At 35.2% G+C, this 27,480-nt stretch overlaps 2 protein-coding genes and 1 pseudogene across 2 annotated transcripts; 2 read left to right on the top strand and 1 right to left on the bottom strand.

Annotated features, from left to right (window-relative positions):
• The window catches only part of LOC148122468 (olfactory receptor 9G19-like), a 224,441-nt pseudogene that overhangs the window by 119,191 nt on the left and 77,770 nt on the right, over positions 1 to 27,480 (bottom strand).
• LOC148122472 (olfactory receptor 10AG1-like) lies at positions 9,244 to 10,224 on the top strand. Its single transcript, XM_087903825.1, has one exon. The coding sequence runs from the start codon at positions 9,244 to 9,246 to the stop codon at positions 10,222 to 10,224; it is 981 nt and encodes a 326-aa protein (XP_087759951.1).
• LOC148122471 (olfactory receptor 10AG1-like) lies at positions 25,059 to 26,039 on the top strand. The gene has a single exon (XM_087903824.1). It carries the CDS (start codon positions 25,059 to 25,061, stop codon positions 26,037 to 26,039), a length of 981 nt encoding a protein of 326 aa, XP_087759950.1.

Here is a 27,480-nt window from a genome sequence, read left to right as displayed (position 1 = left end):
TGCCATATCCTTTTTAGTACCATAATATACTTAATAATTATATTGGCATATCAAATATTTTTAAAGAATAGATTAAGGCAATTGATAGAGTAATGAAACTTAAAGTATTCTGTCAGAATTTTGGTGAGTTTAGAGTTTATAAAACAATAATTGAAAACAACATTGAACCTACGTATTATCTCAACAAGATTACTGCACTCACATAAAAATGTAAGCATCTTTGAACTTAATTTCAAAACAAATGGTAACTTGTAATATATTCATTTAATACTACATTCATAACATAAGTTATTGGAAATATTATAAGATTTGGTTTATAATTGTGTTGACCATCCTCATTTCTTTCCTTCCCTGCACACACACATAATGGTATATATTACTAGCATTTACTACTAATTTATAAAAGATACTCTCTTGCAAACACACCAATACTTTCAGTAGACTTCTGACTAATGTCGTACCTCTCTTATCTTCTTATTATCTCTCTTTCTATCTCTCTTTCTCACACACACTAATACATGCTCTAAATATACATATATGAATATACATATTGATATATAAAATATAGAATCTACAAATGACAGAAAACAAAAAATCAGACTTTTGCAAATGAAAGAAATAAAATCATATTACCGAGAAAGAATTACTTATTTTGAGTCTTTTCAGTTTGTATGTGAGAGTACTTCTGTGATCTGTTGATTTAGAAACATTTGATGCTCCTTCCTGTAAAGTCTAGACTGGTTTGCAGTCTACAAAAGTTTAAAATTATTCTTATTTTTTCTTTGTTCTCATTACTTTTGGGTATTTCTTTTCATTATTGTGGTCTTCTATTTCAGTGAATTTGTGTACACCTGTGTGGATTTAAGTCTATCAAAGGAGAGCATGGATCACTGAAAATCAGAAATTGGTGTTAGATCCTTTGAACTTAAATTTTTCTTAATTGCTAAGCTACCCTTCCTGTTCTATTATTTTTCTTCCTAATGTCTAAAATTCACAGTGGATCAAGATACAATTTAGTGTAGTTTTGATTCATTTTTCCTCGGGGGCCAAAAGGGCAGAACATTTTACTATGTGTAGTGGATATCTATTTATCATCTTTTGTAAACTGTTTGTTTCAATAGCCATTTATATTATGGATAACTTAAAATGTTTTCTCTTTTATTTTTTATGTTTTTATTTTAGATGTTAATTCTAAGCCTGATGCATCCTAAAAATTATATCTTGTATTCTGCGTATATCTCTTTAGTTGATTGTTCCTATGGATACTTTTAATTTAGTGAAATTATTATTTTGTTCTTTTTTAATAGAGTCCTGGTGAGAAAGTTATATCACCTTCTTGGCCTGGTATATCTTATAAGTTATTAGGTATCACTCTTAAGTATGGTTTTCAAAGAATTTTAGTACCCCTTGTGTCAAATAATCTCAGTTTATCCCAATAAGTTCATAAGGTGGGTGTCATTTATATAAACACTCAGATTCACAATCAACCTGTATCCTAAGTGGAGTCAAACCTACCTTTAAAACGGAATCCCTCAAGGCAAAGCAAACTCTGACAAACCACTCTTTACACAAAATGAAGCAATAGTCTAAGGAACAGAATTATATCAACACATATATTTTTATCATATATTAATGATAATGTTGAAAAACAAGTAAAATTAAAAAGATATATAGAAAATGTATATAAAGAAAATTGTTGACAATAAATAAGAATTGAATTCTCACCTTATATAAGACATCTGTATAACATCTAAACTTCTAGGAATATTAAAAATGAGTCACCAAAGAAGTAGAGAAAAACTGGATGAAGAGAATGATTACAAAATGTCAGAAAACACATAAACATTTGTGACTGACGAAGACTGGTAAGTAAAGAAAAAATCTTATATATGAAGTCACACCATTACAAAGGTTAGCTTTACAGAGAAGAAGGAATAAATCCTGCAAAGTGCTTTTTAAACATTTAAAATTATATTTTTCATTTTAAGTTTTCTCACAATGTAATATGATGTTTTTCTTCTACAATACTGGACTGTGTGTACTTTAATGTTGACTTTCCAAGAAAGATATTCCCAGAGTGAAATATTTGTATGACTCCTATGAGGGGAGCAAATGACTTTTAATTAGCTGTCAGGCCTGCTTCACAGGAGGGAAATCATGTCTGTTACTATAAACCTAGTCAAAATCCCAAATCTAGGGAAATCATAGGCTCTAGTTAGGGATCTTCTTGATGTTGCTAAGTGGTCATATTGTTACCTGCCTTATAAATGATATATATCTGTGTTGCTCACAAGCTTACTCAAAGTAACTTATCTTTTGTGATGATTATGCAGAGATTTATCAATGGTTAAATGCTAAAAATTAGTGACTAAATGTTCAGTTATAGATGGGATAACTCATCCTCCTTTACCCTAGTGTTCAGGGAACATCTTGAAAGACTGGGTATAAATATGTAAAAGCCATAAGATGGGGAAGAGAAGTGTCATAGAATAAATTTATTTATCCCCCATAATCTCAAAGGGAGTGGCACTATTTGGAGGTAAGGCTCTGTTAAAGTGGGAATGGCCTTTTTGGAGAAATTGTATCACTTGTGTGGAAAGACTTTGAAGTTTTCTTTGCTCAAGATAACACCCAATGTCTCAATCAAATTTCTGTTGCCTGCAAGATGTAGGACTCTCAGTTATTCCTACAGCACCACGTCTGCCTGCATACTACCGTGTTACTCAACGTGACAATAAGGAATTGAACCACCGAACCAGTACACTGCTACCTCAATTAAATGTTTTCCTTTTTAAGTGTTGTCATGGTCGTTGTGTCATCTTACAACAACAAAAACTCAAAACAAGATAGAAGCTCATACTCAGGGCTTGGGCACTAGTGTTTTAGGTCTGACCACGTTATGTTTGGGATAGGATGTACTTTGGGCAATTGAGTTAGGAAATCAGTGGGATACCTTAAGCACTGTTTAATAAACAATCCTAGTAAAAACCTGGAAGACAGTGAAGCTGAATTTGAATTAATTAACTATGGGATTTAAGTGTTTTCAGAGAAGAAGAATGAAATTGTGTGGTCTAGAGACTGGTATTGCAATATTTTGGTGAACAAAGTGATCGTTTTTGCCCTTGTCTCAAGAATGTATCTATAGCTAAAGTGAAGAGTTTTGAAATAACATTGATGGCAGAGGAAATCTCAAAACAGATTAGAATACTTCAGTGTGGTTATTAGTGGTAAAAATAATAAAGATTAATAATAAAAGGTATCAAACTTACTAGAAGAAATTATAAAATATAAAGTTTAAGGAGATAAAAAGCACCAAAAGGTAGAAAGGTGCTAAGATCTGTGTTCAAGAAGATAAGCAGTTTAAGAAATAGAATATAGGAAGTAGTAACCAAAGCAAGACACACCCAGCTAATTTTCCAACCTTTGTAAAGGAACTAAAGAAAATCTTACTGATGGGTATGGTGGGGATACCTTTTATCCCAGTTCTAGGAAGAGAGAGGCTGGAGTATCCCTGAATTCGAGGGAAGCATGGTACACAGAGCAAGTTTCAAGGTAGTAAAGTATAGGCAGTGAAGGACAGAAGATACATGAAAATGTAATGGACTGAGGGGACCATGTTTACAGTCCCAGTATGCATCAGAACTCAGCAGGTTTGGCCACATGGTTCTGTTTTTGGAAGTAAGGGTAGAAGAGATAGGTTATGGGAAATTTCTTCATGCCTAAAAAATCCACTGAGGCAAACATGTGTCAGGGGTGTCCCTGAATGCAGCCCTAGTAAAGAGGCCTTTGTGTGACACTTTGAAGTTGATGCCCCAAGTGCTATTTCATTTGTATTTTAATAAATAAAGCTTGCTTGTAGACTAGAGAATAAAAAAGCCCCAGTAGTCATTCTTAAAGACCAAGCAGTGGTGACACACCTTGAATCCCAGTAGCCAAACAAGTTTGTCAAAGAACGCAGGTGGTAGTGGTACACACTTTTAATACCAGCCCAATAGAGGAAAATAAGATGGAAGAGAACAGCTCTCAGACACAGTCTCATTCTGAGTTTCCTGAAGGTGGGATCGCCATTTCAGAGTGAGGTAGAAGTAAGAGCCAGTGGCTTCTGTTTTGCTTTCCTCGTCTTCAGACTGAACTTCAATATCTGTGTCTATATTTTTATTAATTAAGCTACCAATGGCACCCAACATTCAGCAACTACATCCACATAAAACCGTGAGGGCTTGGTAAGGAATTCTAGACACCAAAGAAGGGAGTTATCCACAGTTTTGGAAATGACTCTGTGGTTAAGAACACTGCTTGGTCGTCCAATGGTCCAGAGTTCAATACCCAGCAAATACATGGTGCCTCACAACCATCTGTAATGAGATTTGGTACCCTGGTGGAAGAGACCTCATCGGTCATTTTCATCAACTTAGATCATCAAACCCAATGTAGACAGTTCATCAGAACGGGGATATATGGGCTGCACGTGAATGCTTCAGCATTGCCAGTGTAAACATTTCATTTCATTCATTTTTCTTGGTAGCATCACCTTCTATAGTAGGTTCTATTTGCTGGTGGCAAGCAGAGGCATGGATCCTTCAAGAGAGATTACCTGACTCAACATTAGTGGTAAAAAGCCTTGCAACTCTTTTAAAGGCCCTGTCATGAAACATTAAATGGTGTTTTGTTTTTGTTTTTAAAATGATGTTTATGAGCAACGGACAGCATGCTTCTTGGTGTTATGGGGCTAGAAACTCTACAGAGTTGTGTCAATAAATTTTACTGACCATTTAACTGCCGAGTCTAGCTTCTACATGTTAAAGCAGAAAAATGATGAATAATTGAAAAGGAATAATTCTAACTAATGATGGGATTAGTAAGATATAGATAAAATAGAACTGAAATGGAAGTATTGGTTTCAAAAAGATAATGAAAAAAATTATTGTTCTTTGTAGAAAGTTGTTTTTCTCTAACAATACCATGATTATTACATAAAATCTTTGACTACAGAAAATATAGCTTGCTCAGTACTGCAACTAATGGAACATAAAATTTGGTACACTGTTAGGAGTTTAGGGAGTAGTAATGGAACTATTGACCTTTCTAGAAGGATGGATCAGAAGGTCATAAGGATCTCAAGTGGGATTTAAGTATTTCTCCCTACTGTCTTCTTACAGATTGTTACAATGTATAGGGAATAGAAGTTGAGTGAAGGGGACCTTTTGATTAAACACCCTTGATGTCATCTTCCATTATGTGGTGGGATTTTAAAGAAGTGCAGCTATTTTGGGGTCATTCATACTCCTATGTGACTCTTATGTAAAAGCCTACAAAAGGGTCATTGTTTTGCAAATCAGCTTCTAATGTAAATTTATAAAGTATTCTTTTTTTAATCTGAATATAATCCAATTTTACCCAATAAAGCTGAAATAGAATTATACATTTGACCATATAACATTTATTTCTGTTTTACAATGCTTGAGACTGAACTCATCAAATCTACCATAAGTGAAAAAGAACAACATCATCAACTCATCAATAGATAGATACAGCAGCAATTTGGTGTAGGGAAGAATAATGGTTAAGTATTTGGATTTTGGGGGTTTGGGGGGTGTATTTTGTTTTCTTTTGCTTTGTTTTATTACAGAATTTCTTTGTGTCAAAACCCTAATTTCCCTAGAAATGGTGTGTATACCACATTGGCCTCAAGCACACAGATCCACCAGCCTCTGCCTACTGAGTACCTGGATTAAAGTCATATGCAACCACTTCTGACTATATAAATAGGTTTCAAAACATGAACAGAATGTGAGAAAGTTTGGAAAATTATTAAAGGTTGATGTGTGCATGAGCATACATAAAATACATAGTCTAAATAACTCAGAAGAAAGTGTTGTGTAGTGCATGAAGACTATTTGTGATTTCTAGATCCAAATAGTGACACCTCAAATACCTATAGAAAATAACATAAAAGTATTCACATAATTTTATAATAGAGGAACACAATTTGATTAATTTCAGTTTCTCAGAAGCTCATTATAAATAATCCCCTGAAATTAAGTTGATGCACAAGAGAAATATTCTTCAGAGGTTTGACAGTCTTTTTTAAATAACAATCCCGATCTGAAACCAAAATAATTAGTGTAGGATCAGTGTGGCTATTTGAGGAAAGCAAAATCATATAAAACACAAAAGATTAAAATTTCCATTTGCTTTTACTGATGATTTCAAGTAGATGTTTAGAGGTAAGCTTGAGTTCTTTTCTTACACCATTTACCAAAAATTTACCTGCAGGCTCAAGATGCTCTAAAAATACCACAGATGTGTCCATGATTTTACTCTGAAAATGATCTACCCATTAAGCAGGTCTCACTTACCTCTATTTCCTTATTAAGACAGGTTTGATATTTGTCAAATTGTAGTAATGATGCCGTTGGTAAAAGAATGAATTGCATATATACCAAAAGTGAGCAGAGAGAAGTTAAAAGCACAGGCACATGTGATCATATTTATGTTAATCAATACCTTATTTTAACTTTTATTAAAGTTTTAAAAGAATATTTTGTATGTAGTTCTCTGTAGCACATGCATGTCTGATGTCCTTCAAGGACAAAAGAGGATACCAGATCTCCTGCAATTATCATTACAGGTGTTAGCTGCCTTGTGAGTGCTGAGAATGGAACCCAGGTCATCTGGAAAAGCAGGACCTGCTCTTAATGCTGACTTAGAAAACTAGGCACTCAATGTGGTAATTTACATGCATCACTAAATGAATCTAGAAGACAAATGGTATACAAGGATAGGAAATATCTAAATACTTACCATGTGCTATTAGAGAACAATTACTTAGGAAGTGTCATGAGATTTGTTGATTTTTTTCAATTATGCAGCAGAACAGAAAATTAATATGAGAGTTTTGCTTTATTTTGTCAATTACTCTTCTTACATTCAACAGTCAAGAGAGTTGATGAGTTGGGTACGGTGAAAGATCCAGTTTTACCACAAATGCTAATAAAAATAAACTAGACAAAACACACATGTGTTACAACTGAAAAAACTAACAGGAAAATCTAGCATTACAAAGGTACTATGAAAGTAGTCCTAAATGAAAATATTAGAGAAGAAAGTGATTATGTTTATCATAATTATATCAATGATGGATTGCATCGAGCAATATAATAACGCAACTCTTATTTCTTATCAGAAAAGTTTTGTTTAAGAAAACTGACTTTGGTGGATTTTATTTTTCATTTCTCATCTGTAATGTGTTTGGGTTTTTTTTGGCTTTTTGTTTTTGTTTTAGTTGCTTGTTTTTTCCCATATCTATGAGTGTTCACACTTGTAGAGGTAAGGATTTGATGTCAGGAATAATTCCCAGTTGTTCTTCTACTTAAAGAGCTGAATTATGTTCTCAGGAACAATCCCAGCACTCAGTGAGATGGCTAGTCTGGACATCAGCTTGCTGCAGATTCCATCTTTGTCTTTAATATTTTTGTAATTTTTAAATTTTATATTTTTTTAAAAAATATCTTTTCTTATTTTACATGCAAATCCCGATTCCCAGTGCCTCCTCTCCTCCTTCTCCCTCCACTTTCCCCCTTTGCACCCCCATCCACTCCTCAGAGAGGGCAAGGCTCCCATGTGCAGTTAACAAGGCCTAGCATATTATTTTGAGGACAGACCAAGGCCTTCCCTACTATATCTAGGCTGAGCAATGTATTCCTCCAAAGAGAATGTATCTAGTACTGATGTGGAAAGTCATTTTGTACATGTGTTGCTTTTATTGGTTAATGAGTAAAGAAGCTGCTTAGGCCAATGACAGGGCAGAATAGAGCTAGATGGAAAAACTAAACTGACTGCTGGGTGAAAGAAGGGAGAATTAGGAAGAAACCATGTAGCTGCTGGAAGATACAGACCTTGGAAACTTGCTGGCAGGCCACTAGCTTGTGGTGATACACAGATTAATAGAGATGGGTTAATTTAAGATATAAGAGTTAGCCAGGAACATTCCTAAACTATTGGTCAAGAAATACTTTAATTTACACAGTATCTGTATAATTATTTTTGGTCTGGGTGGTTGAGAACGCAAGAGTGGTCTCAGCCAAGGCAGTCCAAGCAGTAAGAATAAATCCTGGTCCCACAGCCAGTGGCCCCACAGTCTGCCCCAGTCATACAACTGTCACCCACATTCAGAGGGCCTAGTTTTGTCGTATGCTGGTTTGCTTGCTGTCAGACCTGAGTTGGTGGGCTCACATTATCTCAGGTAAGCAATTTCAGTGGGTATTCTCATCATGATCTGGCTACGACTGCACATAGCCGAACAAGAGGTGAGTGATCAGGTACCCTTTGATTTCCTGTACTGTACAACTCTTGTTTTGTGATTTTGCCTGGAGGCATGGAGAACATCCTAATGAGAGGGAAGGCACCTAGCTGAACACCCCATTCTCTAGGCCCTTGATACCAGGGCAAATTCCCACACCCCTCCCCCACGTGCCACAGCTATTCTAGTCAGCCAGCAGGAAAGCTTCTTGCAGGTAGGCTACTCCAAAACCTCCACCTTATGGAACAGATCATGCAAGCTACAAGTCTCAATCAGCCTTCAAACCCTCTTATTTAAAGGGACCTCAGCGGAACTCTCAAGCCCAGGTCAGACCCACCCAGCGGGACACCCCACTCTTCTGTAGAATCATACTAGGACTTTCACAAGCACATGGGTTTCTGGAGATGTGAACTCAGCTTTTCAAGGTAGCAAGCTGAAAGTTGAAAGCTGCAAGCATATATCCATGACTCCATCTTTATTCGCACACAGCATGACAACATGATTTCAAAATAAAAGGCTTAATACTTCTTTAGAATAAAAATTAAGAAAAAACCTCAATTAAAATCTTTGGATTTAAAGACTTTGTACTGAAAAAAATGAAGGAAAGGCAATATGCAAATACAAAAACAGAAAAAAGTTTGCAGTAATATCTCATTTTTAAGAACAAAGTGCAAAGATATAATTTCTGTACAGTGTGCCAATATTTGTAAATTTTGCATCTCAAAACCTCCTGAAACATAGCTGAATATAATAAAATTAATTGATGTCATGGGTTTATTTTAACTATATACCAGTTCTTTTTGATATTAAAATTGCATGCTATAGTTAATAAACAAAAAGGTGGTTAATGTCTCTGTAAAAGAACATATAAAATATTTATTTAATCTCATTCAGTCAACATAAGAAACTTGTGGACTTGAAAAAGCAAATGCTTGGAACATATGGAAATTGTTTTATCTGCAGATGAAGAGCAAAGAAAAACAGAAATTTCAAATATTACAATTACAGAATTTATTCTCTTAGAATTTTCAGATGTTCCCCATCTCCAGTGGATGCTTTTTGGGATATTTTTTCTCATGTATTTGACTATTCTGATGTGCAACAGCACTATAATGCTAATAACAAGAATTGATCCTGCTCTGCAGATCCCTATGTACTTTTTTCTTAGCAACTTGTCTTTTGTGGAAATCTGCTACGTAGCAGCCACCATCCCGAGGATGCTCATGGACCTTTGTACACAGAAAGGCACTATTCCATTGTTTTCCTGTGCTGTACAACTCTGTTTTGTCATCATGCTTGGAGGAATGGAGTGCCTCCTGCTGACAGTCATGGCCTATGACCGTTATGTGGCCATTTGCAATCCTCTGCACTACCCCTTAGTCATGAACAATAAGGTCTGTGTGCAGCTTGTGGCTGCTTGTTGGATCAGTATCATTCCAGTTGTGATTGGGCAAACTTATCAAGTTTTCTCTTTGCCTTATTGTGGATCTAACAAAATTAATCACTATTTTTGTGACATCCCTCCTATACTTAAGCTTGCTTGTGGAGACACATTTGTGAATAATTTAGCAGTCTATGTTGCTGTGGTAGCTTTTGTCATGGTTCCATTTCTATTGATTATTGTCTCCTATGGCAAGATTATCTGCAATATTCTAAAACTTTCATCAGCAGGAGGAAGATCTAAAGCCTTCTCCACCTGCTCATCTCATCTTATAGTTGTTGTTTTATTCTATGGAACAGCTACAATAACATATGCACAACCAAAATCAAACCGATCAGAAAGCATAGGGAAGCTGCTGTCTCTGTTTTATACCATTTTGATCCCTTTGTTGAATCCTATCATATATACATTGAGAAATAAGGATATCATGGTAGCACTAGGAAAATTGCAAACTAAGTTATCAATATATGGGAACTCTTAAAATTACAGCATTGTTTTCTTTATATGTTTTGCACAATTATGCACCACAGTAGACATAGTAAATTTATTTCTGCAATATCTAATTATAATAGTTAATGTTGCATCTCATGTGTAGTGAACTGTTTTGGGTGAACTTTAATTAAGGGGGTCTACAGAAATCCAGAAATTAAAACAAATTTAATTTCAGAAATCAACATCTTAACAAATTTGGTAAGGGATAATAAACTTTCATGCCTGAGAAAATTTTTGCAGTTTAATGTTCTTGGAGAGAGAAAATTAGTTTTCCTTAGAGATGTATTGACCCCTGATGATTCTATCTAGAATACAGTGGATGATCCTTTACCCAGGAGCACAAATTTGACTGCATGGAAAAAACAAAATAAAGATTACTAAGTTGGGAACAAAATATATATAGATATTGAAGACATTAGGGAACTGGTTAAGTATGAATGTGATCAAAATACATTCTATAAAATTCTCAAATATTTATGTAAAATGATTTTCATGTATACATTTGTGTTGTGCATATCTATCATTTGCAATATACTTCTCAAATTATTATTTAATAAAATAGTCAATAAAAGACAATGTGCTCATGAAAGAAATTAAAATTGGTAAATTTATTGTGGCAATAATCACCATTTTATATAAAATACAAAGTTTTAAACCTAGGAGTAGAGTTATAATAGGTAGAAACAACTGTGACATATATCAAGTGTCCAATGTGGAAACACTTAGTTTTTTGCACACTTAAAAAAACAATAACAATTCCAAAATAGTACAAAAGGGTTGTTCTTCTAATAAAACTTCCCTTTTGGTAGACTATTCATATAATTCTGGATAAAATTATCAAAATAAGGTGTAACATGATGATGTGCGGGCAATGTTACCTCTTCATCTCCAAGAAGATTAAGACAGAAGGATCAAAAAGGCAAGAACAGACTTGAAACTATATTGTGAGTTGGTGACCAGTCTGATATAAAGGAAATATTGTCTCAAAAGTTAAATAAATAAAAGATAGATATGTAAGTCCACTATAATTTAGCAGCTCTCCTTGAATCCAAATATTTTTGATTTATACATATTATTGAAACAGAATTTCTAAAGATCACGTGCTAACACAGGAGAAATGTTGACTCAAAGCTTATTATACTATGTCCAGATGTTTTACTTGAGTCTATTGTGTATAATCATTATGGAAGTGCATGTAGAGGTATTAGAAAGGATTCAGAAAGATCTAAAAGTATACAGTGCTTTGGTGATATTCAATATACCATAAGGAAATACTGCTTGCACAATTAGATCAGAGGGACTTAAAATAAATTGCACTTTCTAATATAGTGATAATACATTATGGAAGTGGAACAAAAATCAGTTAATGCATATTTGAATCAGAAAGTGTTTAGTATAGAAATATTTTGAACTATAGTCTTAGAAAACCAAAAGAAGGTTATTCTTGCTTCCTTCATGGGAAGCCCTAGCCATATCCTTTCTTCCCTGGACTCTTCAAGATGTCTCCGAATTTTCTAGCTCTGATATAATACCCCATCCTCCCATGAAAAAATCCTGAAAGGTGAACAAAACCTGCATCCAAACAATTTACAAATTGAAATTTCATTTCAAACTGAAAAAAACATGTAAACAAATATGGTTATATAAACGGAGTTTGTGATATTAGTATGAATACGTAATTCTTGAAACAACAACACTGAAATCAGTGTGGAAGATGGCAGGCAGAGAGACAGACACAGTGGTTGTGACAGCATACCCAGAGCCTGTACAAGACCAAACCAGACCAAACAAACAAGGAAAGCACACACCAATGTAATTACGTTATCTTCTGGGAAAGGAAGAGTCATTTTTCCCCTATGGTGTAGGCCCTGGTAAGTCAACAAAGTTTTGGTGGAAGATCAGACTCCCAAGACCATTTGGTGCTGCAATAATTTCTCTTTGTGGGGGATTTAAAAAAAAAAACAAGCCAGGACACCTAGTAGGTAGAAAGAGAATGGGGGGTATATCTGGTGCAAAGTGACATGGTGAAGATGACCAAAACATGATTTATAAATCTGGGAACTCATAAAATATATTTAAAATGAAGATAGGTAATAAAGAGCACAGAACTTTAGCACACAGGATCGAATCCAGTCTTACTGATTCTAGACAAGAAGTGACACTGCTAGCAATCTAATCTTCTCTCCAGTACTAGAACATACTGCCATGAAAATAAAATAACAAAATAATTCATAAGGTCAGAAAACGTGAATTGGACTCTTTAAAACAAAAATATATTGAATAACTTAATACAAAAAAATGTCCTAAGTAGGAAAGGAGTATAATTGCTTATATTAAACATGCATAATCAAACAACTAAGCTTAATTAAAGGAACATATTCACTGATGGTGGGAGCTGAAACTTAAATTCAAGACAGTTACAACTGTATACAAAAGTGTGGGAACATGGGTGTTAGTGATGAAAATAGTAAGACCATATAAGAAAACATTGTGACTGTTTTCTAAATTTGTAAACATGTATAAAAATGTAAAGAAGAAGATAAATATAGGATGAAGGTAAAATTTGTTCATGTAAACACGTTTATAACATTTAAAGCTTAGAGGAATCAGAAACTGATCAGAGATTAATTGCTAAAAAAGTCACGTAATATTTATCCAATGAAATTATATTCTTCAATGATTATTGATGAATTAATGAGAAATATTGCTAACATGAGTCTTAAATTCTTTTTCTCAAAGAGTATTTCTACACACGACATATTGAACTGCCAAGAACTTAAATTATCCTGAAGCAAGGTATTCTACTATTGAGTCAAGACATGGAATCTCCAGTGACTGTATCAATCTTATCCTTCGGAAATTTCCTATTAGGTAACATATAGCCACCAAAACCCCTTAAAATCCAGAAAAGGAATAGAAAATAGGAAATGTTACACTAAACCAACCTAGAAAAAAAAACAAAGAAAACAAAAACCAGATATCAGCACCTGGAACTATAATCTTCCAAATCTCAGGAAATATGTCTCCAATAAAGACCAGTAACTCTCACACATTAGGCCCTGAATATCCCAATTAGGATGAAGCACAAGAAAAACACCTTAAGATTGCCTATGTGACTATCATAGAGGTTCTAAAACAGGATTTATACAAATTCTTTAAAAAATCTAGGAAAACGAAAAACAGTGGAGAGAAATGAATTAAGCTGTTGAAGAGCTGAAAATGGTAATGGTATTGATAAAAAAAATCAACTAAAAAAATCAAGGAATTGTGGAGATAAAAATTTAGGAATGCTAACAATATCTACAGGGCCAGGCTTCACTAACAGACTACATTAAATGGAATACCTAATATAAGGTATTGTAGATATGAAAGAAGAAAGAGAAACACTTATCAAAGAAAATCTCAGTTCTAAAAAAAACTTATGACATAAAACATGAAACATTAAGACCAAATTTAAAAATAATAAAAATAGAGAAAAAAGAAAAAATTCCACTCAAATACCCCAAAATCACTTTTAACAAAATTATAAAAGAAAATCTCCTAAAGATAAGATGTCTTTCTTTCTTTCTTCCTTTCTTTCTTTCTTTCTTTCTTTCTTTCTTTTTTCCTTCTCTCTGTCTTTCCTTCTTTATTTATTTATTAAAAATTTCCACCTTCTCTCAGCCTCCCTCCCCCCCAGCTCCCCCTCCCTGTCTAGTCCTAAGAGCAGTCAGGGTTCCCTGCCCCGTGGGAAGTCCAAGGTCCTCCCCCCTCCATCCAGGTCTATAAAGGTGAGCATCCAAACAAAGCAGGCTCCCACCTTTAAAACAACTTCCATGGATCTTGATTCTACTGCATGGAAGATGTCTTAAAGGTACAAGAAACCTAAAAAAGGAAATGCCTAAAAAGCTACAAGAATGGTATAGAATACCAAATAGAATGAACCAAAAAGAAAGTCTCCATGACACATAATAATAGTAAAATAAGCATAGTGAGCAATAAAAAATATCAAAAACTGAAAGCAAAGGACAAATTCACACATAAAGGCAGATCTAACTTACCAACAGAAACTCTAAAAGACACAAGGGTCTGAACAAGGTTGCTGCATAGTCTGAGATCTCCGTTTCTCCCACCTACTACAGATAGCACAGATATAGATCACATGATAATTGTTCTAACAGGAAAGTTCATAAAATGAACCATCATTATCAAATAATTGAAGAGAAGTCATACTAGCATTGAATAGCACTACTGGAAGTTTTGGGGATACAAGGATCATACCTAATATGATAAAAGCCGACAGCTAACTGCAAATTGAATGGTGAGAAACTCAAAGCCATTCCACTAAAATCAGGAACACGACAAGGCTGTCCACTCTCACCATACCTATTCAATATAGTGCTTGAAGTTCTAGCAATAGCAATAAGACAACATAAGGGGATCAAGGGGATTCGAATTGGAAAGGAAGAAGTTAAACTCTCGTTATTTGCAGATGATATGATAGTGTACATAAGTGACCCCAAAAACTCTACCAAAGAACTCCTACAGCTGATAAACACCTTTAGTAATGTGACAGGGTACAAGATCAACTCCAAAAAATCAGTTGCTCTCCTATACACAAAGGATAAAGAAGCAGGGAGGGAAATTAGAGAAACTTCACTTTTCACGATAGCCACAAATAGCATAAAATAACTCAGGATAACTCTAACCAAGGAAGTGAAAGACCTATTTGACAAGAACTTTAAGTTTTTGAAGAAAGAAACTGAGGAGGATACCAGAAAATGGAAAGACCTCCCTTGTTCTTGGATTGGGAGAATCAACATAGTAAAAATGGCAATTCTATCAAAAGCAGTCTATAGATTCAAGGCAATCCCCATCAAAATCCCATCAAAATTCTTCACAGACCTTAAGAGAATAGTAATCAACTTTATATGGAAAAACAAAAAACCCAGGATAGCCAAAACAATCTTATACAATAAAGGAACTTCGGGAGGCATTACCATTCCTGACTTCAAACTCTATTACAGAGCAACAATATTGACAACAGCTTGGTACTGGCATAAGAACAGAGAAGTCGACCTGTGGAATCAAATAGAAGACCTGGATATTAACCCACAAACCTATGAACACCTGATTTTCAACAAGCTAGCTAAAGGTATACAATGGAAGAAGGATAGCATCTTTAACAAATGATGTTGGCATAACTGGATGTCAACCTGTAGAAGAATGAAAGTAGATCCATATCTATCACCATGCACAAAACTCAAGTTCAAATGGATTAAAGGCCTCAATATTAATCTGACCACTTTGAACCTGATAGAAGAGAAAGTGGGAAGTAGTCTACAAAACATAGGCACAGGAGACCATTTCCTAGGTAGAAACCCAGTAGCACAGACAATAAGAGAATCGATGAATAAATGGAACCTCCTGAAACTGAGAAGCTTCTGTAAAGCAAAGGACACTGTCAGTAAGACAAAAAGGCGACCTTCTGACTGGGAGAAGATCTTCACCAACTCCTCATCAGACAAAGGTCTGATCTCCAAAATATACAAAGAACTCAAGAAACTAGACACTAAAACTCTAATTAACCCAATTAAAAATTGGGGTACTGAACTGAACAGAGAATTCTCAACAGAACTTCGATGGCCAAAAGACACTTAAGGTCATGCTCAACCTCCTTAGCGATCAGAGAGATGCAAATCAAAACAACTTTGAGATACCATCTTACACCTGTCAGAATAGCTAAACTCAAAAACACCGATGATGGCCTATGCTGGAGAGGATGTGGAGTGAGGGGAACACTCATCCGTTGTTGGTGGGAATGCAAACTTGTGCAGCCACTGTGGAAATCAGTGTGGCGGTTTCTCAGGAAACTGGGAGTCAACCTCCCTTAGGACCCAGCAACTCCACTCTTGAGAATATACCCAAGAGATGCCCTAACATACTACAAAAGCATTTGTTCAACTATGTTCATAGCAGCACTATTTGTAATAGCCAGAACCTGGAAACAACCTAAGTGCTCCTCAATAGAAGAATGGTTAAAGAAGGTGTGGAACATATACACATTAGAGTTTCACTCAGCGGTAAAAAGCAACGACATTTTGAATTTTGCATGCAAATGGATGGAAATAGAAAACGCTTTACTGAGTGAGGTAACCCATACCCAAAATAGGAATATGGTATGTACTCACTCATAAGTGGATTCTAGCCATAGTTAAAGGTCTTTGAGCCTATAATTCGTGATCCTAGAGAAGCTAAATAAGAAGGTGAACCTGAAGAAAATCATGTAGTTATCCTCCTGGATATTGGAAGTAGAGAAGATTGCCAGCAAACTTGGGTGCACGGGGGTGGGGGGCGGAAGTAAGGGGAGATGGTTAGAGAGAAGGGAGAGGGGGAGGATTGGGGATGGTTTGGGGGAATGGGATGGGAGGTAGGAAGGAAGGATGGGTATGGGAGCAGGGAAGTATATATCTCAACTAAGGGAGCCATTTTAGGGTTTGCAAGAGACTTGACTCTAGATGCATTCCCAGGTCCAAGGAGAGGTCCCCAGATTGTTCCCTGGGCATCAGAGGAGTGGGTGCCTGATCTGGCCTTGGCCCATATCCATACTGATGAATATTTTGCATATCACCATAGAACCTTCATCTGGCGACGGATGGGGATAGAGACAGAGACCCACATTGGAATACTGGACTTAACTCGCTAGGTCCAAATGAGAAGCAGAAGGAGGGAGAACGTGAGCAAGGAAGGCAGGATCAGAGGGAACCTTCATTCGACGATAGATGGAGATTGAGACAGAGACCCACATTGGAGCACTGGACTGAGTCCCCAAGGTCCAAATGAGGAGTAGAAGGAGGGAGAACATGAACAAGGAAGTCAGGATCAGAGGGAAACTTCATCTGATGATAGACCAAGATTGAGACAGAGACACACATTGAAGTACTGGACTGAGCCCCCAAGGTCCAAATGAGGAACAGAAAGAGGGAGAACATTAACAAGGAAGTCAGGACCGCGAGGGGGGCGTTCACCCACTGATACAAGGGGACTGATCTAATGTGAGCTCACTAAGGCCAGCTAGACTGGGACTGAACGAGCATGTGATCAAACAGGATTCTCTGAATGTGGCTGACATGGGGGCTGTCTGAGAAGCCATTGATGATGGCACTGGGTCTTGTTTTGTATGTATGTACTGGCTTTTTGGGATCCTAGTCTGTTTGGATGCTCACTTTCCTAGACCTGGAGGGAGGGAGGAGGAACTTGAACTTCCCACAAGGCAGGAAACTCTGACTGCTCTTAGGACTGGAGAGGGAGGAGGAGAGTGAGTGGGGGGAGTGGGAGGGTATTGGGAGGAGGGGAGGAAGTGCAATTTTTATAAATTAATAATAATAAAAAAATAAAAACAAATTAAAAAAAGAAAAAAAAGGCTGATCTAGTACTTAAAATAAGCACCTATCTTCACACTTTACATAGCCCCATAAACTTATTATTACTAGTTTTGTTGTGGAATATTATTTCAAGATGTGCTACATTTGTTTATGCTATGAAACATTTGTTTTAATGATGCAAAAATGTGTTGCCTTCTTTAATGCTGCATTTGTTTAACTCTGTGAAACTGTGCTGCTTTACCTGTCTAAAATACCTTATTGATCTAATAAAGAGCTGAATGACCAATAGCAAGGTGGAAGAAAAGAGAGACAAGGTTGGTAGACAGAGAATAAATAGGAGAAAAAAAAGAGCAAGAAGAAGTTGCAAGAGAAGGAGGAGGACTCAAAGGGTCAAACATCGAGCTACACAGCAAGTGACAGAGTAAGAATTAAAGAAAGATAGGCAGAAATAAAGAAAAATAAAAGACCAGAGGCAAAAGATAGATAAGATAATTTAAGAAAAACTGGCTAGAAACAAGCCAAACTAAAGCTGGACATTTGTAAGAAAAAATAAGCCTCCATGTGTCTTTATTTGGGAGCTAGGTGGCAGGCTCCCAAAAGAGCAAAGAGTAAAACCAACTAGCAGCATATCTTACTTTGCAGGTGTTGAAACTGGAGCCTAGAGAGGTGAAATGACATTTCAACACAACAGCAAAAAAAGAGTAGGAACTTTTACTGACTTAATCTGTTCTTAGGTCTAGTGAATAACATGTATTAGAGCGCTTATGGAATCAGGCAACTCTATTAGAAAACCCAGGGGGCTGGGCAGGAAGAACACTGTGTGTGAAACAAAGTTAGAACTGCCTAGGAGCACATACACAGAATCTTGGTGGCCACACTAGGGATTTTGACTTTCAAGGATATTAAAATGGAAATGGTGTGCGAAGTACTTCTGTATCTGTGTTGCTTTTATTGGTTAATGAATAAAGAAGTTAGTTTTGGCCAATGACTTAACAGAACATAACCCGGCTGATATACATATATCGTATATATGTATATACATATATGAGAGGGCAGATGAGGGAGTAGGCAGAGTCAAATGAAGCCATGTAGCCCCACTGGAGACAGATGCCAGATGTTGGAAGAAACTTTACAGAGTAAGGCACAGCCACGTGGCAATACACAGATTAATAGAAATGGGTCAACCAAAGATATAAGTGCTAACTAAAAATATGCTTAACTGATTGGTCAAGCAGTGATTTAAATAATAAAATTTCTGAGAGGTTATTTAGAGTCTGAGCATCGAGGAACAAACAAACAACCTCCCACTACAAATTGATGCCCCAACATGTCCTAGCTAAATCCACATAAAACCTGAGAGGGTTTGGAAAGAAATTCTAGACACTAAAAAACAAAAATTTTCCCCCTAAATGGGCTCTGCTTTCTGGTGGCATGCTGTGGGTCCTTTAAGAGAGGTCTTGATTCAGCAGTAGGAGAAAATAAAATGCAGTTTCAAAATGGCAGCATCCTGGTTTCCCAGCACAAACAGTTCTGACTCTTTTGGGAGGTCCAGTCAAGGAGAATTTAAATGGGGTTTGTAAGCAGTGTGTTACAAACTGCTTAATGGCTTGACATAGACCTGTTGTATACTTGGAACTGGGTCAGAGTGCACGACTTGCAGAGGCAGTGAACATGCCTCCAAATGTTGGACTGGGTAGAGCCAAAATGCAAAACAGCCTTAGTCCTAGTAACACACCTTAGCATTTTCAGAAGCACTCCTGGATATAAAAGGATTTCAGATAGACAATAGGACATTTTCAAATAAAAATGACATCTACATGGGTCACAGTGTTGAATAAATGCATGTAGGCTTAGGAGAGAGAAGAAAAAGAATATAGAGAGTTATAAAAACAAGTAAATGTTTTTTAAAAAGTTAAACAAATTATTTAAAGAGACAGCATAAACTTGTAGAAAAAGCAAAAGAGTAAAATAAAAAGCCATGTAAAGATGGGATATACACACAGATTCTGGATTATGAATACTATTGTGTTTTCTTTAACTTGTTTGACTGCAGAGAGACATTTGATTCTGGGGACTGCTAAGCTAAACCAACATATATACTTTAAAGGTATCTTGATTTCAAAATTTGGGTCTAATTATATGTTGCTTTAAAAAAGAGGTTCTACATTTTTTTTCCACAGAGGATGAGAACCTACAGATTCCTTCCAGACTAATGTGGTTTAATGGACCAAGAGGCCCAGAAAGATTGCTGTGAGTACTGTCAAGAATTACTTTGCCCAACAAAAAGCAGGAAGCAGCTTGGAGAGAACTACTCCCAATTTCCCAAATATTGTTTATGAATGTTTCTTTACATTTAAAGTGAAATATGCTATAGAAATGGATACTTTATATAGGTGTGGATCTTGGATTATTAATAAAAAATTTAGGTCAAAAAAAGAAAAGAAAAAGAACAAACCACACTCAAAATGATAAAAGGGCAAGAGATAGTCAAATTCAGAACTATAATCAATTAATAAGAAGCAAAGTGAACATTAAGAAACAATAAAATAAAGAGTTTATTCTTTGATAAAATCAACAGTATAAACAAGCCCTTATCCAACTTATCAAAAGACAAAGAAACAACATTCAACTTAATAAAATCAGAAATTAAAAGATAGATATAATAACAGACACCAAGTAATTCCAGAAAATCATAAGAACATATTTTAAATATTTGTATTCCATCAAATTAGAAAATCTAAAATAAATGAATAATTGTCTCAATACTTACCATTTCTTTAACTTGAATCACAATCAGGTATGGAAATTAAACAACAAATAATAGGATAGTATACATCAGTGACCCTAAAATTTTTACTGGAGAATACCTCCAGAAGATGAACAATTTTATTTAGCAAAGTAGCTGAATAAAAATTAGCTCACAAAAATTTGTAGTCCTCCTATATATAATGACAAATGGACAGACTGAGAAACCAGGTAAAAAATAATTTTTACAATAGACTAAGGAAATATAAAAAATTATCTTGTGGTAACTCTAACCAAGCAAGTGTAAGACTTTTATGATAAATTTTACTATGTTAAAGTTAAAACCTTTTTTATTTAAACATAAAAGGGGAGGCAAAGTGGGAGTTCCCTCTATATCCTGTGATTACCATTAATGAATAAAGAAACCGCTTTGGACCTATAGTAGGGCAGAACTTAGGTAGGCAGGGGAAGAAACTAAATGTTGTTAGAAAGAAGGACGGGATCAGAGAGAAGCCATGTAGCCATGCCAGAGACAGATGCTGGAACATTATCTGGTAAATCTCAACTGTGTGGTGATGCACAGATTAATAGAAATGGGTTAAATTAATATGCAAGAGTTAGCCAATTAGAAGCTAGAGCTAATGGGTCAAGAAGTGATTTAATTAATACAGTTTCTGTGTGATTACTTCGGAGTCTGGGCAGCTGGGAAATACACAAGTAGCCAAGTGTCCTTAAACAGTCAGTTATTTTCTCCTGGGTGGTATTAGTAGTGGTAAAAGAAGTTTGTAACTTTGTTTTTTCATTTGTGGTATTGTCTTTGCTCTTAGCTTTAACTGAAACATATCAATATGTTTGTTTTCAGGAATTTTTCTTAAACGGAGTATTATATGGAAGTAACATAAAACAGAAAGCTCACATGCACTTGAATATGAAAGCAAGATAACACACAAGTGCCCCATATAATTATTATATTTGTTGTTTTATATATTTATTTGCACTTTTAGTTTTTGTTACTCATTACTACACATGTGCAAATAAATCTGGCATATAATATGACTGCTAAAAATATTAGTAAATAAATAATATCAAAGGAGAATGTAAAGAGGCTCTTTTCCAAATGCACTTCAACTGAGAGTAAGAAACAAACAACATATCTAATCATGAACGCTTTAGGAGGACATAGAATTGTGTGGGAGACTTCTCTTGTATGAAAGGGACTGGAAAGACTTGGAAGGGAGAGTATGTGAGTAGATATCATCAAAAATAATTGTGTTTATGTAGGATATTTTCAAATAAATAAATAAAAATAATTGACATACAACAAAAACAAAAAAGATGTAGTTTCTCTAGATTCATTATGGGTTTCCCTATATAGTCTAAATAGTGACAACGTTGGGCTTTTCAAGCATAGATGGGAACATACACATGTTTTTCTGCTTTTTTTCTCTCTCACACACACATAAGCAACCATGTTTATATGTGGGCATGATTGGTGTACACTTATATTCACAAACATCACACACAAACACACACACATACATGTACACACTCTATCACACATAAATAGTCATAGGCTACATAGTATTCTTTCTCTCCTCTCTCTCTGTCTGTCTGTCAATCCCCCCATCTGTCTCTCTCTAAAACACACAAATACACACACACACACACACACACACACACACACAACCCTATGAATGGGCTAGACTAATGATGATGAGTGGGGACAATAGGGATTTGTCTATGCAAAGAAAAATGTTGTGAAAAGCAAACCAGAGTTATTGCCTAATGAAAGGTTTTTTTGAAGGTAAGCTGGTACTCAGGGAAAGCTTATCCCCAAGGCAAATGTCAGTATTCATATTTAAGAAGCACTGGTGTTCAAAGTAAGCAAACTACAACTTGAAAAATTGGTGTGACTTCCTGAAATAAAACTGTTTAAGAGGTTATAAATCGCCTGAAAGTACTTGGGCACTTCATGCAAATGTCCAAAAGTAAGTTGCCATATTGTTGCTTGTTGATAACTTAAGGATAGCTATAAATTTATGAAAGAGAAAAATAAATAGTTGTGTGCACCTTAGTTAAAATGCATGACTTATTTGTACTAATCACAGACTTTTCAGCTTTATTACTTATAATATCAATACATAATAGATGTTTCAAGTAATGAAAATTTATATCATAAATGGAAATTAGACAAATTTGAATACTTGTCCTAATGGATAGTAAAATAAGAGGGACTGTTTGAACCCAAATTTAGTAATCTCATAATCAAAAACTTCACTACATTGATCTGGGAGTTATGAACTGTAGACAGTTATGAAAAGATAAAGAACAATCTTGTTACTCAAAGAGGAAATAAACATGAAGAAAATGTAAATGGATCATCAAACAGTCCTGACTTCTTTGTCCTATGGTAATATGACGTAACATAAGAATTTCTGCTTACTTTTGCTTTTAAGGCTCCTTTTCATGTTTGATCACTTGAAGACCCCTAGCACATACTACATTTGCTGTTTTACAAAGCTATACCTTAAAAGAAAAATATTATAATGTGAGAATAGAGAGTATTAATTGTACTTGAAAATAAGGAAACATTGTTAAATGAGACCCTTACAAAGAACCTGAGAAAGAATAGGTAAATGCTCTTTTCTTACACCATTTACCAAAGACAGCTTTGACCGTCAGGGTCAAGATGCTCTAAAAATACCACAATATGTCCATGATTTTACTCTGAAAGTGATCTACCCATTAAGCAGATCTCACTTGCCTCTGGTCCCTTATTAAGACAAGTTAGATATTTTTCAAATTGCAGTAATGATGCTGTTGGTAAAAGAATGAATTACATATATACCAAAGGTGAGCAAAGAGAGAAGTTAAAAACACAAGCACATGTGATCATATTTATTTGTCAATCAATACCTTATTTTAACTTTTATCATGTTTTGAAAGGATATTTTGCATATAAGTCTGTAGCACATGCATGTGTGGTGCTCTTCAAAGAGCAAAGAGGATGCCAGATCTCCTGTAATTAGTATTACAGATGTTAGTGAGTTTCCTTGTGAGTGCTGAGAATGGGACCCAGGTCATGTGGAAGAGCAGGCCATGCTCTTAATGCTGACTCAGAAAACCAGGCACTGAATGATGCATCACTGAATGAATCTAGAAGACAAATGATATACTAGGATAGGAAATATCTAAACACTTACAATGTGCTATTAGAGAACAATTATTTAGGAAGTATCATGAGATTTGTTAATTTCCTTCAATTATACAGCAGAACAAATATGAAAGTTTTGCTTTATTTTGTCAGTTACTCTTCTTACATTCAACAGCCAAGAGAGTTGATGAGTTGGGTACAGTGGAAGATCCACTTTTACCACAAATGCTAAAAAAATAAACTAGACAAAACACACATGTGTTACAACTGAATAAACTTACAGGAAAATCTGGCATTAAAAAGGTACTATGAAAGTAATCCTAAATGAAAATATTAGAGAAGAAAGTGATCATGTTTATCATAATTATATCAGTGATGGATTGCATTGTGCAATATAATAATGCAACTCTTATTTCTTAATAGAAAAGTTTTGCTTTAAGAAAATTGACTTTGGTGGATTTTATTTTTCATTTCTCATCTTTAATGTGTTTGGGTTTTTTTGCCTTTTTGTTTTTGTTTTAGTTGCTTGTTTTTTCCCATATCTATGAGTGTTCATACTTGTAGAGGTCAGGATTTGATGTCAGGAATAATTCCCAATTGTTCTTCTATTTAAAGAGCTGAATTACGTTCTCAGGAACAATCCCAGCACTCAGTGAGATGACTAGTCTAGACATCAGCTTGCTGGAGATGGCCTTTTTGTCTCTAATATTTTTTGTAATTTTTAAATTTTATATGTTTAAAAAAATATCTTTTCTCATTTTACATGCCAATCCCAGTTTCCAGTGCCTCCTCTTCTCCTTTTCCTCCACTCTTCCCCCAGCCCCCAAACCCTCCTATTTAGAGGGATCTCAGCGGAACTCTCAAACCCACGCTGGGACTGCACATAGCTTACCTGAGGTGAGTGATCACCCACCCAGCCGGACAATTTCACTCTCTAGGTCTGCAGTACTGTCTTTGTATATAACGGGTGGAATCATACTCAGTCTTTCACAACCACAAAGAATTACCTTGGGTTTTTGGAGATGTGAACTCTGTTCTACAACGTAGAAAGCTGAAAGTTGAAAGCTGTAAGTATCTATCCATGACTCCATCTTTCTTCGCACACAGCATGACAACATGATTTCTAAATAAAAGGCTTAATATTTCCATAGAATAAGAATTAAGGAAAAACTTCAATTAAAATCTCTGGATTTAAAGAATTTGTACTGAAAAAATGAAGGAAAGGCATTATGGAAAGACAAAAACAGAAAAAAGTTTCTCAGTAATGTCTCATTTTTAAGAACAAAGTGCAAAGATATAATTTCTGTACAGTGTGCCAATATTTGTAATGTTTGCATCTCAAAACTTGCTGAAACATAGCTGAATATAATAAAATTAATTGATGTCATGGATTTATTTTAACCATATACCAGTTCTTTTTGATATTAAAAATCACATGCTGAAGTTAATAAACAAAGTGGTGGTTAATGTCTCTGTAAAAGAACATATAAAATATTTATTTAATCTCATTCAGACAACATAAGAACCTTGTGGACTTGAAAAAGCAAATGCTTGGAACATATGGAAATTGTTTTATCTGCAGATGAAGAGCAAAGAAAAACAGAAATTTCAAATATTACAATTACAGAATTTATTCTCTTAGGATTTTCAGATGTTCCCCATCTCCAGTGGATGCTTTTTGGGATATTTTTTCTCATGTATTTGACGATTCTGATGTGCAACAGCACTATAATGCTAATAACAAGAATTGATCCTGCTCTGCAGACCCCTATGTACTTTTTTCTTAGCAACTTGTCTTTTGTGGAAATCTGCTACGTAGCAGCCACCATCCCGAGGATGCTCATGGACCTTTGTACACAGAAAGGCACTATTCCATTGTTTTCCTGTGCTGTACAACTCTGTTTTGTCATCATGCTTGGAGGAATGGAGTGCCTCCTGCTGACAGTCATGGCCTATGACCGTTATGTGGCCATTTGCAATCCTCTGCACTACCCCTTGGTCATGAACAATAAGGTCTGTGTGCAGCTTGTGGCTGCTTGTTGGATCAGTATCATTCCAGTTGTGATTGGGCAAACTTGTCAAGTTTTCTCTTTGCCTTATTGTGGATCTAACAAAATTAATCACTATTTTTGTGACATCCCTCCTATACTTAAGCTTGCTTGTGGAGACACATTTGTGAATAATTTAGCAATCTATGTTGCTGCGGTAGCTTTTGTCATGGTTCCATTTCTATTGGTTATTGTCTCCTATGGCAAGATTATCTGCAATATTCTAAAACTTTCGTCAGCTGGAGGAAGGTCAAAAGCCTTCTCCACCTGCTCATCTCATCTTATAGTTGTTGTTTTATTCTATGGAACAGCTACGATAACATATGCACAACCAAAATCAAATCGATCAGAAAGCATGGGAAAGCTGCTGTCTCTGTTTTATACCATTTTGATTCCACTGTTGAATCCTATAATATATACATTGAGAAATAAGGATATCATGGTAGCACTAGGAAAATTACAAACTAAGTTATTAACATATGGGAACGCTTAAAATTACAGAAATGGTTTCATTATATGATTTGCACAATTGTGCACCACAGTAGACATAGTAAATTTATTTCTTCAATATCTAATTATAATAGTTAATGTTGCATCTCATTTGTAGTAAACTTTGTTTGATGAACTTTAATTAAGTGGGCCTTCAGAAATCCAGATATTAAAACATTTTTAATTTCAGAAGTCAACATTTTGACACAATTGATTAAGGGATAATGAACTTCCACTCCTGAGAAAATTTTTGCACCTTGCATGTTCTTGGAAAGAAAAAATCAGTTTTATTTTAGGGATGTATTGACCACTGTTGGTTCTATCAAGGCTACAATGGATGATCCTTTAACCTGGTGTACAAATTTGATTGCATAAAAAAACAAAATAAAGATTACTAAGTTTGGAATAAGTAACAAAAAAGATAGAGATGTTGGAGAAGTTAGGAGATTGTTTAAGTATAAATATGATCAAAATGCATTGTATAAAATTCTCAAATGTTTATGTAAAATGATTTTCAGGTATTCATTTGTGCTGAGCATATTGCTCAGCTGCAATTTGCATCTCAAACTATTATGTAATAAAATAGCCAATGAAAGGATACAGAAAAATGCAAATGTATACAGTACATTACTTATATTGAATATATTATAATTAAATACCACTTGTATAATTAGATCAGAGGAACTTAAAACAAATTGAACTGTCTAGTACAGTGATAATACATCATGAAAGAGGAACAGAAATCAGTAAATGCATATTTAAATGAGAAACTGTTTAGTACAGAATTATTTGGGACTATACACTTAGAAAACCAAAAGAGGGTTATTCCTGCTTCTCTCATGGGTAGCCCTGGCTATATCCTTTCTTCTCTGGACTCTTCCAGATGCCTCAGGATATTCTAGCTCAGCTATAATACCCTATCCTCCCATGAAAAAAAACTGAAAGAAGAACAAAACCTGAATCCAAACAATTTACAAATTAAAATTCAGTTTCCAATTGGAAAATATGTAAAATAAACAAAGATGGTTATATGAAAAGATTTTGTGATATTACTATGAAAACATAAGTCTTGATACAGCAAAACAAGATCCATATGGAAGAGGGGCAGGCAGAGGAGTAGACACAGTGGTTGTGACAGTATACCCAGAACCTGTGCAAGACCAAACCAGACCAAACACAAACAAGGAAAACACACACAAATGTAATTACGCTGGCTTCTGGGAAAGGAAGAGTCATTTTTCTCTTATAGTGTAGGCCCTGATAAGTCAACAATATTTTAGTAGAAGATCAGACACCCAAGACCACTTGGTGCTGCAATAATGTGTCTTTGTGGGGGGTTCAAAAGAAACAAACCAGGACACCTAGTAGATAGAAAGCGAATAGGGGGTAATCTTGGGTGAATTGGCATGCTGAATATAACCAAAACATGATTTATAACTCTAGGA

The sequence above is a fragment of the Myodes glareolus genome, chromosome 3 (assembly GCF_982192425.1).
Source record: "Myodes glareolus chromosome 3, mMyoGla1.1, whole genome shotgun sequence".
Taxonomy (NCBI): Eukaryota; Metazoa; Chordata; class Mammalia; order Rodentia; family Cricetidae; genus Myodes; species Myodes glareolus.
The sequence above is the reverse complement of the archived record's forward strand: the minus strand, read 5'-3'. Positions and strand labels throughout refer to the sequence as shown.

What these genes read in the sequence shown, in the direction of transcription:
- LOC148122472 (XM_087903825.1), top strand. Translation starts at nt 9,244, where the DNA reads ATGGAAATTGTTTTATCTGCAGATGAAGAGCAAAGAAAAACAGAAATT.
- LOC148122471 (XM_087903824.1), top strand. Translation starts at nt 25,059, where the DNA reads ATGGAAATTGTTTTATCTGCAGATGAAGAGCAAAGAAAAACAGAAATT.